Source organism: Chiroxiphia lanceolata, chromosome 14 (assembly GCF_009829145.1).
Source record: "Chiroxiphia lanceolata isolate bChiLan1 chromosome 14, bChiLan1.pri, whole genome shotgun sequence".
NCBI classification, from domain to species: domain Eukaryota; kingdom Metazoa; phylum Chordata; class Aves; order Passeriformes; family Pipridae; genus Chiroxiphia; species Chiroxiphia lanceolata.
In genome coordinates, this window is record NC_045650.1 from 6105476 (window position 1) to 6121578 (window position 16103).

Here is a 16103-nt window from a genome sequence, read left to right on the forward strand (position 1 = left end):
TAAGGCAAAGCTCTTAAAACTGTTAGGTAATAGTGTTGTGGTCCCTTGTCAGAAGTTTCTCTTTCACCAGGTGATGGTTGGATCCCATCAGGGCAGAGGTGGCCAAGGGCTGCCAGCTGAGGGGCTCCCCCTGGCAGGAAGTAATTCCTGTCACAAGGCTTTCCATGGCTCAAGATGTGGGATTTGCCTTTATGGTCAGGTAACAAAAAAGCAAGAGTTTCCCTAAAAACTGCCTGAGGGTCAGTGGAGGAGTGATGAGCCTTCAGGTGGGCTGGAGTCAGGGCAGGGCTGGCTGGGAGGAAGAATTTGCTTATCATCTGGTTTTGGTTTGTATTCTAATATAACTTATCTTCAAGTGGTTCTGTTCTGCCCTTGGAGAAGCCTTCCTCTGAAATCCTCTTCTCTTAGGGGTGTTATATTGCATACTGCCCTGTTTTATTCATACAGTGTATTTAGATGGGGCCAGTTAGCTCAAAAATGTGTTGATTGCTTCCCTGCTCTGGGCCCATCCATAAATTATGAGAAAATTCCTTCCAAGACGTGCAATTAGTTCTCAAGTTCATGGTACTCTTAGAGATTCCAGGGATGAATTTATGATTTATAAAGATGTCTTCCTATGTAAAGTATCCATATGTTACTGGTGACAACTTTGGACAAACATGGTGACGTGGCTATTAATTGGTGAGATACATCCTAAGATATAGGGATCATCTTTTATGATATATTTGATGTTTTGAACTCTTGATTAGTACCTACTAGTTTGCATTTAATTTACATTTAAGCAGAATAAAAAATCCCGTAGGAAAACAGGTAGCTATGCTGCTACTGGATGAAAAACATACTATTTCTTTGGGTATGATAAGACAAGGAGAAACTGATGGAAATACGAAACTTTAGACAGTTTAAAAAAAAATATAGAACACTTAAGGTTCTGGTATCATTTAATGACTAATATATGTATTCTGACACCCAGGAGAAATATATTTTTCCTTCAGAAACTGGATGCAAATAGAGCAAAATTCTGGATAGCCTGAGTTTAACAGGAATTCCAGAATATAAATAGATTGACTCCTGACTTTAAAAAAAAATGACAATATGTATAGGTTTTGGGTTTCTTTCTGTAAGTTTTGGGAACAGTACTCTCACAAATGGATCTTTAAAGGAGAAATGTAAGTTACTGTAGCTACCTCATCTCTGTGTTTGGAACTGAAGAGGTGTTGGAAGAAGGCAGCTGATTTCTGCTACTCTAGAATATATAGCATGTGTATTACTGGGCTCCAGGCAGAATTGTATCTGATGTAAGCAGGTAATAGAGAATATAACATTCAGCTGTGAGCAGTATTCCTGGTCTGATTCATAAATACTTGTGTTGTTTAATAGACACTGTGAAATGTGGGTTTTTTACTAGTCAGTAATGAAAGTTATCAACTGGCAGTGAGGAAGTAAAACAAAATGCATTATGTGTGAAACAGGTGATCTCAACAATTGCCATTTAAAAGAGTTTGACACAAATGACTAAAATCAGATTTACTTCCATTTTTAAATAAATAAAAATGTGTTTTATGTTGGAGTATATCCAACAATCACATATGTGGTTTCACATAGTTTTTATTGTGATACCGTGTTCTCTTGCCAGTGGTCCATGGATGACTTTTCTTTTGTTTGTTTTAGCAGAGATTTAATTTTCTGATTTGAGGCATGAACAGATTTTCAAGCACCAAAACTAGAGCAATTTTCACTTGATTTGTAAAATACATTCATGTAGTACAAACACACAAATAAAAAGCAAAGAAACTGACACTATGAATCATACCATGAATAACTTGATTTTTTGTAATGTTTTTTGAAGTCAGCCACTGAATTTTAGTGAATATGTATTTGAATTTGTAGAGCAATGTTGTGTTAATTTTGAGTTGTAACAGTCTGCAGATTTATAGGGAGTTTGTGTATTGAGTTTGGTTCGATGTTTTTGCAGTTTTGATTCCTTTATTTTTTCCCTGTTTATTCAAGTATCCCAGTATTTCTTCCTAGGAAAATGGAAATAACCATGCTTATCAGAGACATCTTCCCTTTTTTTTTTTCCCCCGATTTTTGTTTTCAACCTTTAGCTTTTATGCAGCTCTGGTGCAAAAATGTTTCACTGCTAAAAGCAAGATGATTTCTTAGTGTCACTGGTACGTAAATAAATTTGACACTGCATATCTCAGAGATCTCTGAAATAAGTTACAGGATATTTCTAAAATATTTGCTGAGTGGCTTCTAGATGTGTTTTCCCAAAGGTGGACTGTAGTTACTATTTTAGTAAAAAAAGAGACTTCAGCTTTAAAGGGATTAGTTTGCAACAGTTAAAATAAATTACTTATACCATATAGCAATGTGAGTTGAGTTTAATTTGTTCATTCAGCATGCTCACTGCCTGTTGTGTGTTTATAGTTCTGTTTCCTGGTTCCAGGATCTTCATACAAATCTTAATAAACACTCTTCCTATCAGTTGCAGATTATTAGCAGGAATACAGAATTCTCTTTCAGTAAGAATTTATCAGTTACTTGTTTTCCACACTGTTGCTGCTTCTTCACGTGCCTGCCAGAACCTGCCTTTGGGTCATTAACGTGTTATTTCCTCAAGTGAAGAGCATTTTTTACCCCCTATGATGGGAAAGTCATAAAAACCCTTAAAATACTCTATTTTTAAAGCAGTAAAACCCCTGGATCAGGAAAGAATGCAACTGTAAGCAAGTTGTGGCTCACACTTAATTCTTTTGTTGACTTAAATGGATGTGGGGTGATGTTTTTCTCCTGGTGCTAAGAATTTCCAGTTTCATTTTGTTCATCACTGAAAAAAAAAATCAAATTAAAGAAACCTCATTGAAGTCAGTACCATCATGCTAATAAAAAATAGATCAAAGAATGAATCAGTCCCTTAGTGGATTTAGAGTAAAATCATATGAGGGAATGAATTTGAAAGCCTTGATAATATAACAAATTGTCTGTTTCTCTTTGAGGTAGGTCTTTGACTATGATAATGAAATATCCTGTGTAGGGAGTGGATTCTGTGGATAAATATTTATGGCTGCAAAATAATTTATGTTTGAAATGCTATAAAGTGTGAAAATGAGTTCAGGTTGTTTGTTATAATTTGTGTCTGGCCTTAAAGAAATGAGAGGGATTTCTGTCAGGCAATGGCTTTGTAGTGCTTCTCTTTGTCACCAAAACCAGTAAGAAATATCTCTAAATTCTCTATCTTTTTGAAAATAAGCACCATCAAAACCAGCCAGCTCCTTAATGAAACCTGCCTGTGTGCAGCCGTGGTGGTGGTTTATGGCAAGCAAAGAAACAACCCAACAGCTAAAACACCAAACACTACAAATTTGCAGTATCAGAAAGTTCTCACCTAACAATCCAGCAGGTGAGATCTACAGGATAAAGTTGAAATCCACACCAGCATGGTTCAAGAATTCAAAGCTTGTGCATAGAGCTGTCAGTTGGCACTTCAGGGGGAGCCTTTGTGAAGTGGAACAGTTGCAGAGAGCTCACTCTCAGTTAAATAACATGATAATCATGGTATTGACTGACAGATAGAGCCCATGTCACGAAGATCTTTTGCTCTGAGAAACACCATTTTAATACAGGGATTTAAATACTCCTGTTTAAGGAACCCATGGTGGATTAGCAGCAAATGAAAAGAATATTATACTGAAAAAGTGTGGTCTCCTAGCTAAATTTGTCCAAGTAATTAAAATAGGTTTGGGAATATGAAGATAAGAACGGGAGTGATATTTTCAGGATTTCTTCTCTACTATGATTTCAGTAATTGGGTATTGATGTAGTTTTGGACTTCAATATAATATTCCTAATTCATTAAATAGGATAGTTTTTTCTTTAAACTTGATATAGTAATTACAAAATCTTACCACAGATTATTTGTTCCTACTCTAAATCAACTCTGAGCCCAGGTATTAAAAAATAGTGTCACTTCTTAATGTGAAGTGGACACCTGAGCTCTTTACCCCTTTTAGTACTTTTCTGTGATCCTCTTAAGGAAGAAATAACAAGTCCTGTAATAAGCCAAAGGACTCAGATGGGACCAGCTGGAGCCTTGTGTGTAAGGAACAGATTTAGATTCTACCTTCATGACCTACTCCATTAGGTGGTTACAGCTTTTATATTCTCTCTGCTTTTCAAGGTGTGATTTGACAGCTGCTAAATGAAGGTAATAATGAGCAGTGGTAATATTTAAATGACACCATTAAGGTTTGGTATATTGGACAAAAAACCCCAGGTATATTTAAGTGCACAGATAGTCAGATGAAGGAGAGCAAGTTTCAAATTTTTTCTCCCCCTCCTACCCTCCATCTTGTCCATCTGGGCCATTTGCCTTACTAGTTGGGAAGTCAGCAGCAAAGACATCAATGCTTCCTTTTGAAAGCTGGGAAAATGGCTTGGCAAGCCTAATGTCACCTTCTGTTAAACAATTTTATTTGTTCTGAATTTTTTTTTTTTTACCGCCTTAAAAGTGTGAGTGAGTGCTGGAACTTATGAAAGGTCCTTTAGAGTTGGACTATTCTATTTAGCCTTCTGCACTTTGTGTTTCCTCTGTGCTCCAGTCTGAAACACTCTGATTTTATAAATGTCTTTCAGGATGATGCTTGGTTGCTAGAAAGTACCTCGTGCTCTTTTCCTTTGCATTGCTGTTGCCATAGTATTGCTGTCAGTGCTATGGCACAAATGACAGGCAACATACAGCTATGACTATATAAATAGGTTTCTGTAAGAACAACTCTTTCCCCACAACATAAGATATTCTACTCTATATCTAAGCAGAAAACTTAAGTCATGTTGGTTTTTTTTTTCCCTCTCCTTAAAGGCCTACATCTCTAGAACACTTTTTAAAGGTTAAAAACCGTTCCTAGAATTGTTTAGAAAGAGGTAAAGACCATTAAAAAATAGTGTATTCTGTGGAATTCTTACAAGAATTGTAAGCCATTGCTGGTTGGTTTTTCCTGTTACAAGTCCTGACACTGCCTATTAGATGTCTATACCCTTTAGTCATTCAGGAAAATCAATGACAGCAAAAGACACTCTAAAAAGTCATGTTAGCATTTATCTGACAGGGTTTATAAGAGTGGTGTTCTGCCATTGTCGTGCTTTAAGGTATTTTCTTCATTATGGCACAAAAGTAGTTTAAATAGAGTGGTTCAAACTTCGTTTAATTAAAAAAGTAAATAAAAGTATGCATAGAAACGTAATGCTAAGTTCCACGCTGTGGTTTTTCTGGCAAACCTCTTTGAGTCCTGCTGTTGTTATTTTATAATCCCTGGAAAATCCACTGCAGTTAAAACTGGGGTTATGGGAATCCTTATCAGTTATTTTTAATATAAATTATCTACTGGTACTATCACAACTTTCAGAATTGATTCAGGAAAGTTTTTGATGAACTCTTTAGACTGTTTCATCTATGTACTCATCCTCATATTGCTTTGAAAAACTTGACAGATAAAACACAAGATTTCAAGTGTGGCTAAAACTCCCCATATCTTCAAAACTAGGGAGAGTAGAATGATGTAACATTCATAGCCTTTTTAATAAATAAAATATTTCTTTTATAATGTAAGATTATTTGGAAGATTTATATACCTGACTATAAAATATTTTTATATTGTTATGATTTATAAGCAATATGTACATCAATATTGTCACAGAAGAATTTGGGGTAGGGCCTGGAATTTGGTTTGTATTTATAGTTGTTATTGTTGTTTTGTTAATTTCCTCCACTAAGAAATTAACTGCAATTTTCAAATATTACTCTGTAAACATCAGGATGTAAAGGGATTTTTACCTCTATTTTGTTATTTTTCAGTTTAACTTGTGATAGAGAAGGAGAAGTGGCAAAACAAGGCTTTCCAGTATGCACAGAAAGTGCAACCATTCTGAAATTTTGTTTTCAGGGCAGCATTTAAATATCAGCTCTTCACTGTGACTCACACATTTTTATTTGTGTTTTTTCATAGGAAATAATGTAAATAATAATATATTTATTTTAATAATAGTGAACACAAAGAGGTACTTTCCTGAAATAAGACCTCTCTGCAGGTTGAAGTATGTGGGCAATTACTTTGGTGGGGTGACAATTGCTGGACGTGTATTTAAAGGAATGTAAGACAGTTAATAAATAAAATCATAATAGTCAAACTAATACCCTTGTACAACATCACCACAGTTATTTCATTAAGCTCACGCTGCTGCCATAGTGTTACCAGTAATGCTAATCAGGGTCTGCTGATGACTTCCTTATTTGCATATTCAGAATTTAATATCATAATGGATTTATAAACTGGCTGTTTATCCTGCACTGTTAGTTCCCTCCTGGAGGCCTGGTTAGTGCTGGATTGTGAATTGTTGCACTCTGAATTCCTGAAGTGCTGCAAATACACCAGTGAATTACTGATGTAAATGGCTGCAGGTAACGCGGTGAGTGCGCCACGCAAACTGCACACCCCGTTCTCACCTCTGTCAGCAATCTCCTCCAGGTTAATTGAATTACTCAGTGAGCAATGCCTTTTTTCATAAGTGACGACTTTGCAGCATTGGATTTTTACTTCAGGTTGCTCCTTTTGTACAACCCTAAAAGCCAGAAAATGCTCTGCAGTTAAATCATGCTGACGTGGGAAGATGCACCTTGCAGATCTAGTTGGAATGTTCTTTATCTGTTGCTTGCTCCCAATCCAAAGCAGTTCACAGTGTTTAAATGGAATAGCAATATTAATTGTTCCTAATCTGTTTCACTGCAAAATCAAATGTTTTAGTTTAAATTACCCTGAAAGTGGCACTGCTGAAAGGCAGTAACTAACAGGTGAAGGCAATTACTGGCTTCAGTAATTTTTTCAACTGCTGCAACTTGATCTGCAGGAGTAAATCAATCTGTGCTATGACAGGGAGAATAAAATGAGAAGAGACAGGCAAAAAAAAATTACATTTTTACCTACACAATGAAAAGAATGTAGATGTGCTAGTACAGGTATATTTGAAACATATGCTAAGGTGGTAGGAGCTAAGATTACATTAACTAGAAAAATCGCTTTACATGGAACTCTTGTACCTTACAGAAATGTTATTCTAGAAGATCCTAAATTCTGGAATGGCAGAATTATGTAAAGATTAAGCAAAGTAGCATGTTCTCTACATGGAGTTCAATAGTGGGATTTTTCTCTTCAAAGTTCTTGGCTGAAGGTTGTATGTAAATACCCAAGTATCTGTGTTTACCTCTATTCTCCCATTCTACGTCCACCTTTCTTGAGGTTGTTAACAATCTTAAGAGGGAATACATTGTTATTCAGAATCTAGGTTGAAAAGTACAGAATTTTCTTCTGTGTAGAACAAGTCTTTATCTCACTTTAAAGGTATTGGTATTCCAAAGTAGTTTGCTTATATATGAACAGAGATTTAAAATTATATGAAATTTCTTACAGTTCACCAGACAGATTTCCAGCCATTGTTGGCTGAAGTTCACCAGACATCCACCTAGATAACATTTTTCTTGCCAGTTTAAGTTCCTCAATTAAAAATAGCCGGATTTCTTTGTGGTTGTTAACAAACATTACATAATTTTGTCAGTGTAAAACTTGGGGGAGAATTAAGACAAGTGTTTTTGGTTTCCCATCTTTTAAGCAAGAGGTATAAAAAGATCCGTTTCTCAGCAGATGGTTCTTGAAAACTTCTTGCCTACTTTTTTTCTTTGCAAACAAAAAAAATTGAGGACAATGTGGTAGAGGGATCAAAGGAGGATGTTTTCCCGAGGAGTAAAGGAATATCTCATGTGGAAACAGGGATTTCTGTACTTATTTCTTAATTCGGTCTGATCCAGTTCTAAGATTCTTTCCTCAGTGTTTAAGTAATATTTTCAAGTAAAAAGTTGTGCAAGAAATGTTATGCATTTTTATGAAGGATTAGGTCAAATGCCACTTTATTAATTGGATGTCAAAACAGTTCAGGTGGTTTGCCACAGGATAGGTACTCATTTCATGTCTCTGTTACTTTAAGAACCCAATATTCTCTAAGTTTTTAAGAATTTTTCTTTTCCTTTTTCCAGCTACTCCTGGTGTTCTACACGAATACTCATTAGTCATTCTGGAGATGGACTTGCTGTCTGGAACCTACCTCTTGGCAGTCTTATTAGCCTGTATTGTATTCCAATCTGGCGCACAGGAGAAGAATTACACCGTGCGGGAAGAACTGCCTGAAAATGTCCTCATTGGCAATTTGCTCAAGGATCTTAACCTAACACTGGACCCAGACGTGCCCCTTTCCTCACCACTGCAGTTCAAGCTCGTGTACAAGACTGGGGATGTGCCACTGGTCAGGGTAGAGGAGAACACTGGGGAGATTTTCACGGCTGCAAACCGCATCGACCGGGAGAAGCTCTGTGCCGGCATCTTCAGTGAGAACCGCTGCTTCTACGAGGTGGAGGTGGCTGTTTTGCCTGATGAAGTTTTCAGACTGGTCAAGATCAGATTCCTAATAGAGGATATAAATGACAACGCCCCCCTTTTTCCCTCGACGGTGATTAACATCTCTATCCCTGAAAACACAGCAATTAATTCTCGCTATTCTGTCCCGTCTGCCATCGATCCGGACATCGGTGTCAATGGGATTCAGCATTATGAGCTGCTCAAGGTGGGTCTCTTCCATTCTTCTGTGTAACTGTCTGTGTTACTGTCTTCCCACAAATGTTGCCAGTCCTCACCACCCCATTAGAATTCTGAAGGTGTGTGCCAGAGCTTGGTGCAGTGCAGGTACATCTTGAAGTGTGAATCTGTACTCCTGAGTGCATTTACTGCACTGTACCTTCATTTGCGGAGAGCTGTTTGTGCATGTGCATATCTGTGTAATGCTGTGATGAAACATCCATGTCTTCATGAGCTCTCTATCAAAATTCAAAGTGTTTGTATGCTTTGGCTGTCAGTTGTCTTAGACCATGAAAGGTGGGTGACAGTGCCAAGTGCAATAGCATTTTGCATTAGGTTTATGTCTCCCATCTTTTTGTAAACATTTTTTTTTTGTGTGTCTCTCTTGCACAACCATTAGATTTGAGCAGTAGAACTTCACCCAGAAGTTGATGTGATGCTCATCATTGTTCCACAATGAAAAAGTCCATTTTTCAAAGCAGCTTTGTAGTGTCTGGGCAGGAGAAAGTCCAAGATATGCACAAATGCAAGGATAGCAGTACCAGTGCAAATATTTCTTATTCTTGCTTCTTTTAGTCTTTCTACCTAAGAGTAGGAGAACTGCAATTAAGGAACAAAAGGATAACATAAAAGCATGTGGTGTTTATATAAACAAGAGTTTGTGATTGCTAAATACAGGATAACTTTCATTTGAGTTTGCTAAAATAGAGAGTTTAGAACAAGAAAGACACTTGTCCTAAAGCTATTGGGGGAAGCTGAAAATGCCTTCATTTCCCTTGATTTGGAATAAGGATTTATTTTGTGGTTTGGCTGCTCATCAACCAATCTGACATTCATTAATGACCAGAAAAATACAGACTATATAGGCCAATATATTCCTTGACTGACTTGATAGCTGATATTCACATATATCAGTATTTACTAACAATTTAATAAAACTTTTTTTTTTTTTTAATTTTTGCTCTTTTAAATTGCTTGGAACATGAAGCAGTTGTGTTAGTGTGGGTCCTAAGCTGTGACAAAGACACAAATCTCTTTTAGAAAACTGCATCCCACTGGGCATTTCTAGTAAGCCATTAAAAAGGTAAAAAAAAAAAAAAGAAATCCCACATATGCCTGTCTGCTCTCTGTGTAACCAAGGCATTTAAGAACTTGCTATAATGTTTGAGGTCTGTGTAGTAAGCTTTTTAAAACCTTTCCTAGGTTATATGGAGAGCAGGTATGTCTACGTGTGTGATTTTGTTTGGGTTTTTTTTAGATAACCAAGCAGAAGCATCCAGTAGGATGCAGTCTTCTTTATTTGGCATATTAAATGAGATTCTGTGGAATGAATAACAGCATATTAAATAAAAAACAGTAGGACTAGAAAATAACAAAAAATCCAGGGTTACAGACAAAATGTGGCAAAATAACACCTGGTCTAAACACAGAAATGTTAGTTATCTGAGAGAAAAGTGCTGGTTTTGTAGGAAAAGGAAAACTATAGAAAATGGCAAAATCAGGAGTCCCTGAGACTGAGTGAGCAACAGTTCAGATCACCACAATAACAGACTTGTTTTTGAGTTTATTTTCAGACTGTGTATTCAGAAAAAGAATGCAAGAGATCAGCAGAGTGGTAGCACATTTGTGTCACACAAGTGGGAGCTCATCTAAAATACAAGCTACAGCTCTACCAAAGGCCTTGTCTAGAGATACAGTGTGAGATAAGATGCTCTGCCAGAGAGGGGTTTTACTAATAAATGTGCAAATAACTTTCAAATAACAAATTACTTAATTTGTTCTGAAATCTTGTGCTGCACATGCCACAACTGAAATAATTTGTAAAATGACAACCCTGTAGTCAGATCTTCTAAAGGAATTAAATGCATTTTTCTCTTGCATGCCTGTTGTTCAGGTACTTTTTGAGTTATGGATCCACTGCCTTCAAATAAGTCAGCAATTCCACATACCTTGGGAAATATCTGTAAAGCCATGAAGGTGTTTAGGACAGCCAGACACCCTTTGGAATAGTATGTCTAGTTTCTATTGGTAGTTTTTAAATGTTAATATCAAAAGTGAACATAAGAGGAATAAAAAAGTAGAAGAAATTAAAGATTCTGGTGAGCAGACAGGAAATCCAGCATATATTGCAGAGGAAGACCGTGAAGATGATCAGAGTGATGAAATACCTCTCCTATGAGGAAAGACTGAGAGAATTGGGATTGTCCAGCCTGGAGAAAGAAGGCTCTAAGGTGACCTTTTTGAGGCCTTCCAGTACCTGGAGAGGCTGCAAGAGAGTTGGAGAGGACCTTTTAACCTGGGGCAGCGGAAGGTGTTCCTGCACATGGCAAGGGATTATAACAAGATGACCCTTAAGGTCCTGTCCACCCAAACCATTCTGTGATTCTGTGATATGCACGGATCCATCCCTCCCTGGGGAAGATTAAGGAGATGAAAAAGGAAGGGAAGAATTGTGGTGCCTGAGAATTCTTTCCTGGGTAATACTGAAATACGAAGAGGGAGAGTGACAGGCACACAAGGGTGGTGTTGCTTCTGCTTGCCTTTCCTCCCCAAATACTCTTTATGTGCATTATCCCCCTCTGGTTTTTGATGTACACTCTGAAGATACTGATGTCTTCTGGCTTCGGAGATGTGTTGACCTTTTCCTTCCTTCTATAACCAGCATAGAGAAACCTGGGGAAGCTGCAGAACAGAAACTGTTGTGCCTTCTGAGCAGGATGAGTCTGGCAGGGCTGACATGACAGTCGTGGGGAATTTTGGGAAGCACTCAATATGAAACTGATGGGCAGGGCAGCTTACTTGGAGGATGGCAGAGGAGCAGGAGATGATAAGATAGGAAAATCCCTTCACAGAAGCAGAAAAGCTGATGCTTAAGTGTGCGTGCAGCATCAGAGTGAAATGTGTTGCTCTGTATTTTGGAGAGAAAGTAATAGAAAATTGTCAAGTTGTGCAGAGAAAGTTTTCCATTTATACTTCAATTTTGAAAGAAATTCAGCTAAAATTTGCTTGTTGCCTGTGTCAAGCCCAGATCTATTTTACCAGAAGATAGAGATTTTTCCTATTACAATGTCTAAAAAAAGAATAAACCTCTCACTACAAACTCAGATGAATTGTTTTTAGGTTTTTAACACATTTTCAGTAACTCTGTAGCTCCTTGGGAAGGTAACCATCATGTGTTACAACATTTCCTCACTTTGTTACACTTACCTTACTGGCCCTTTCAAAGCGTGGGGAAAAACATGTAATTGTTGTATTCAGTTTCTTTTGCAAAGTACATACAAAAATTGTAAAGTCTTTTAATTGTATGAAAGACTTTCATGTTATTTTAATATCTTGCCTCTTTCTAAAAATCCTTTAGAAAGAGTAGAAAACAAAATTTTGTAAAAATATATATATTTTTATTCTGGGTTCAGTGCTATGTGAAAGCTCTGTAATGCAGGATTTGACTTATTTAAAACAAGAGAGTGCTTTGATTACCACACAAATTAGCACTGGAGTATTTTTTGTCTACCTGCATTTTATCGAAACATACCTCAACGGAGAATAACTTCTTTGTATGTAACTGATTTGTGGCATGAAGCTTCAAAACTTCCCAGGTGTCTGAAATGGATGAACTCTAAAAAGGCAACAGTTTTGCTGTTAGTAGGAAAGAGGACACAGTCATGCAAGGCATCTTGCTGTTATCCAAAGAAGTTGTTGTGCAAAGAATTATAAAAGATTATGTTTCTCTGCTGAGGTGCCCAAAGGTGACCATGGAGAGGACGACATGAAGGTTTCACACGGTAAACAGTGTTTTCTGTGAACAAGGGTAGGAGGGAGAACTTAGATCATATTTAACAATAAAAGAAAAGGCATTTAAAATGAGAAACAACTGGATTGGGCAGTAAGATGGCACAACAGTGATGGTGGGAGTTGGTAGAAGGGGCAGTTAAGACAGTGAAGTAGTTCAGAGAAAAAAATGGCCAGATGGAAACCCACTGATTTTTGTTTCAGTTGAGGTAACTACCTAAGTATAAATGGGAAATTACAGGGAAAAAGAGTTGGGCATTCATAAACAGAAGTAGTATGTTAAAACAGTAGGATGCAAGAGCAAATTTTAAACTGAAGCTTTAATAAACAGTGATTTCTGATTCAGGATTAATCTAAATATACTAATGTTCTGGTTTAACCCATGAGGCAACTAAGCCTACAGGGCTCTGTTCACCACTTCAAGGCATTCCCATCATTTCCAGACTGACATAACCTGTACGTTGTCCCTGGCAATGCAACCACAGTGTTATAAATACCTACATGCTGTTGTTGATTACACTACTTCAGTACACTTATATTTGAGTTCAAGGCAAACTAATATTTAGTATAACCTGATTAATATACTTAGAATGTAAAGGCATCACAGGCTTCTACTTTGAGTATGAAGATTTCAGTGTGAAGCATTTCTTTGTTCTATTGGATGTTAAAAAGGGGAGCTGGTTCAGAGTCAAATTGCAGCTTGGAGTATTGCAATGGAGAGTCACGTGTCCTTCCAAGAGGATTCATATAAGTGCATGTTTTGAATAATATTTTAATATTGATTACTTAGTATTTCTTGTCAAGCAGAATGTCATATACATTAGAAGTTGCATAGTTGCAACAGGAACAGAGCATTTTCTTCTGTGAGCTAATCCTGTGTGCTAATAGGTTGTTGCTTTAATCTGTAACAGTTTAGGGAGGAAATTAGATTGGTGTTACTGTTATAGTTCCATTTCTTTGACCTATCACAGTTGTTCTGCTGTATTTACCTGTCAGAAGCAGCTGGTGCATTCCTTCTAGAATAATATAATAATCTTTTTGTAGTTGTCAGTTCATACCTCTGTAATCTGACAAAATAGATTCTCACTCAGTCTCGCAATACGTCAGTCTTGCCTCTGATGAGGAGAGTTACATCTTGCTGCTGTAAATCATCTTTGTGATGTCTTTCAGTAGAAGTTTCCTCTTCTTTCTGATTCAGTTTATCAATTCCATGGCCCATGAAAGATGGAGATCACAAATCATCATATTTCAAGCCAGCTTTTGCAACTGGGTTACTTCTGAGTCTCACAGTAGTTCCGGATCAAGTAGCTCATATCACTATCAAGATCAAGAATAGAAGATGTGTTTTATGTAAAAAGTAATCTAGAGAGGTAGTTAAATTTACAGAATAGATTTGTAGTTAAATGAGAATCAGAAAGCCCAATTAATGAAGTCTGGGTCTATAATTATATTGTCAGCAGTGACACAGATTTGAAAGTCAAAACTGTAACAGTGGAGGAGGGCAAACAGAACTTTTCTGTGGTCTCCTTGTGTTTAAACGTTGCATCAGGATTACCTAGAAGTTCAGTACATAGAGAAAAAGGAAGATAGAATGGTTAAGTTCCCTGCAAACTCAGTGCACAGTGACGCAGGCTTAGATTTTTGTAACACGGTGTTCACCAGATCAGCTCCACTGTCCCAAACATGAGCTGCTTGAACCTCTTATTTCTGTCCTTTTTTATCCTTTCATTCCTTTCAGTGGGAGCTGAAGCATCAACCCTCACTTTTACTCTCCAACTATGTTTGAATGAGGGAGTATCTCACAGCTAGTCACACTGGAATTAATGTGGATTAAATTAATGTGGATAATTCTTCTGGGTAGGCTTCAGCGGCATGAGAGGACAGTGAAGTGGTATATTGGCCCTTTAAGTAGGTCACAGAAAGCCTGGGGTGGTTGTTATCAACATCTGCATTCTGTGAAAAAACTGCCAAGATAGAGCTTTTTTCCTACATGTAAACAGATATTTATTAATATTGTCAGGCCTTACTGAATGTTGCAGTTAGACACAAATATGATTAAGCAGTTCCAGTTAGTTTTTCTCCTGCTATCAAAAATTCTTCGTAAATTTATTGTAACCCACTAATAGCAGAGTATTCTTGCACTTTCTAATTTCTTTTTTATTAGCAAACCTGTCTAGTAAATGTGGCTGAATTTTTTACATTTATTTTATGCTGTAGTTAAACATGCACCCTCTTACAGATCCTCCCCCCCATTAACCCATTTTTCTTACTGTATGAAATATATGATTCTTATGAGAAAGTCTTGTAATGGAATAAAAATACTGTAGTAGTAATTTGTCTAGAGAAATATGGACAGACAAGTGGTCATCTGTGAACATATTTTGAAAAAGTCAGTGGGTCTGAACTTTAAAGGGGAAAAACAGCTGATTTGCATTCTTACAGCTCTGAGTGTCTCTGAGGAGATAAAACTCTGCTCTGACTGGTGGTAGCGAGTCAAGAGTCAAGGTAATTGCCTCTTGTTGGTTGATACAAGGCTCCTTTAGGGTGGTTTATGGCATTATTGCTGTAAAACTGTCAGGTTCCGTTATCCTGACATCCCTTTGGGGATTGAATGAGGACTGGAGGAGAAAGTCTTGCTTCCAGGCACGGCGAGTTCAGTGAGTTAGGGTGAGGGACAAGTTGGTGTATCTTGCTGCATTCGAGGCTCTGATTTTCACACTAGCTGTCATGAAACAATACTATATAACTTAGCATGTTTCTGAGGGGAAGGGATGATAGACTCAAGCTGGAAGGCACAAACCTGTCAAATGGAGAACTTCATCTATCTTAGATGAACATTATCTTTTGCTGACGTCCGGATGGATCAGATTGCCAGTTACCACAGATGTGGTGATGCTCTCAGAGCACAAAAGACTAAGGATTTGTTTGCACAGTCCTCTGGAAACCAAGTATAGACTACACAGAGAAATGAGCATTTTCCCAAAACACACTGAGAAAACAATTGTTTCATTTATAAGGAAAGAAATGGCCAATTACACAATCTATAATGCTCTGAACTGAAAATCACAATAAAAGCACTAAAATACCCTCCATCTAAATGAAATTATGCTTTGTTTTGCATCTATGCATGATATTGGAACTGCAAATATGCAGCGTCAAGCCAAGCTACAAAAGGTGTGTTGTATTCTTAAGCAGCTGCACTGGAGTAGCCTCATGTGAATGGTGAATTTTTATGTTTGCAATGGCAATGTAATGCACCTCTGAGGCAAATTTCTAGAAAAATATGAAATGTCATGTTCAAAATCAGCTAAAGTAGCCTTTATGCTAATAATGTGTTCTCGATTTTAATTTTGCTTTTGGCTTTCTACTTTTGGATTTTAGTGATAAAGATTTAAATATTCTTAGCTAGTTCCCCCCCAAATACTTTGTATATAATATTTTTCTTCCTTTCAAGAGGAAGTACAAGGAAGAGAAATAGGTAAATCTAAAATTTTATTCTTTTAGCTATCAAAGAATATATTTAAATTGAGTGTCAACTATGGATTGTGGCACTTGACTGCATTAGTACGGTTATTTTTATTCCTGAAAGAAAGGTTTGTTGCAAAGTAATTTATATTCTCTAACCCAGAAACA

The 16103-nt window shown here is 37.0% G+C and overlaps 1 protein-coding gene across 3 annotated transcripts in view; it reads left to right on the top strand.

The window, feature by feature from the left end:
* The window catches only part of PCDH11X (protocadherin 11 X-linked), a 461507-nt gene that overhangs the window by 37649 nt on the left and 407755 nt on the right, over positions 1-16103 (top strand). For all 3 annotated transcript variants that reach the window (XM_032701980.1, XM_032701982.1, XM_032701983.1), the window contains exon 2: positions 8087-8670. In XM_032701980.1, the coding sequence (XP_032557871.1) occupies positions 8131-8670 (540 nt within the window). In that variant the 5' untranslated portion in view covers positions 8087-8130. The remainder of the gene's footprint in view (positions 1-8086; positions 8671-16103) is intronic.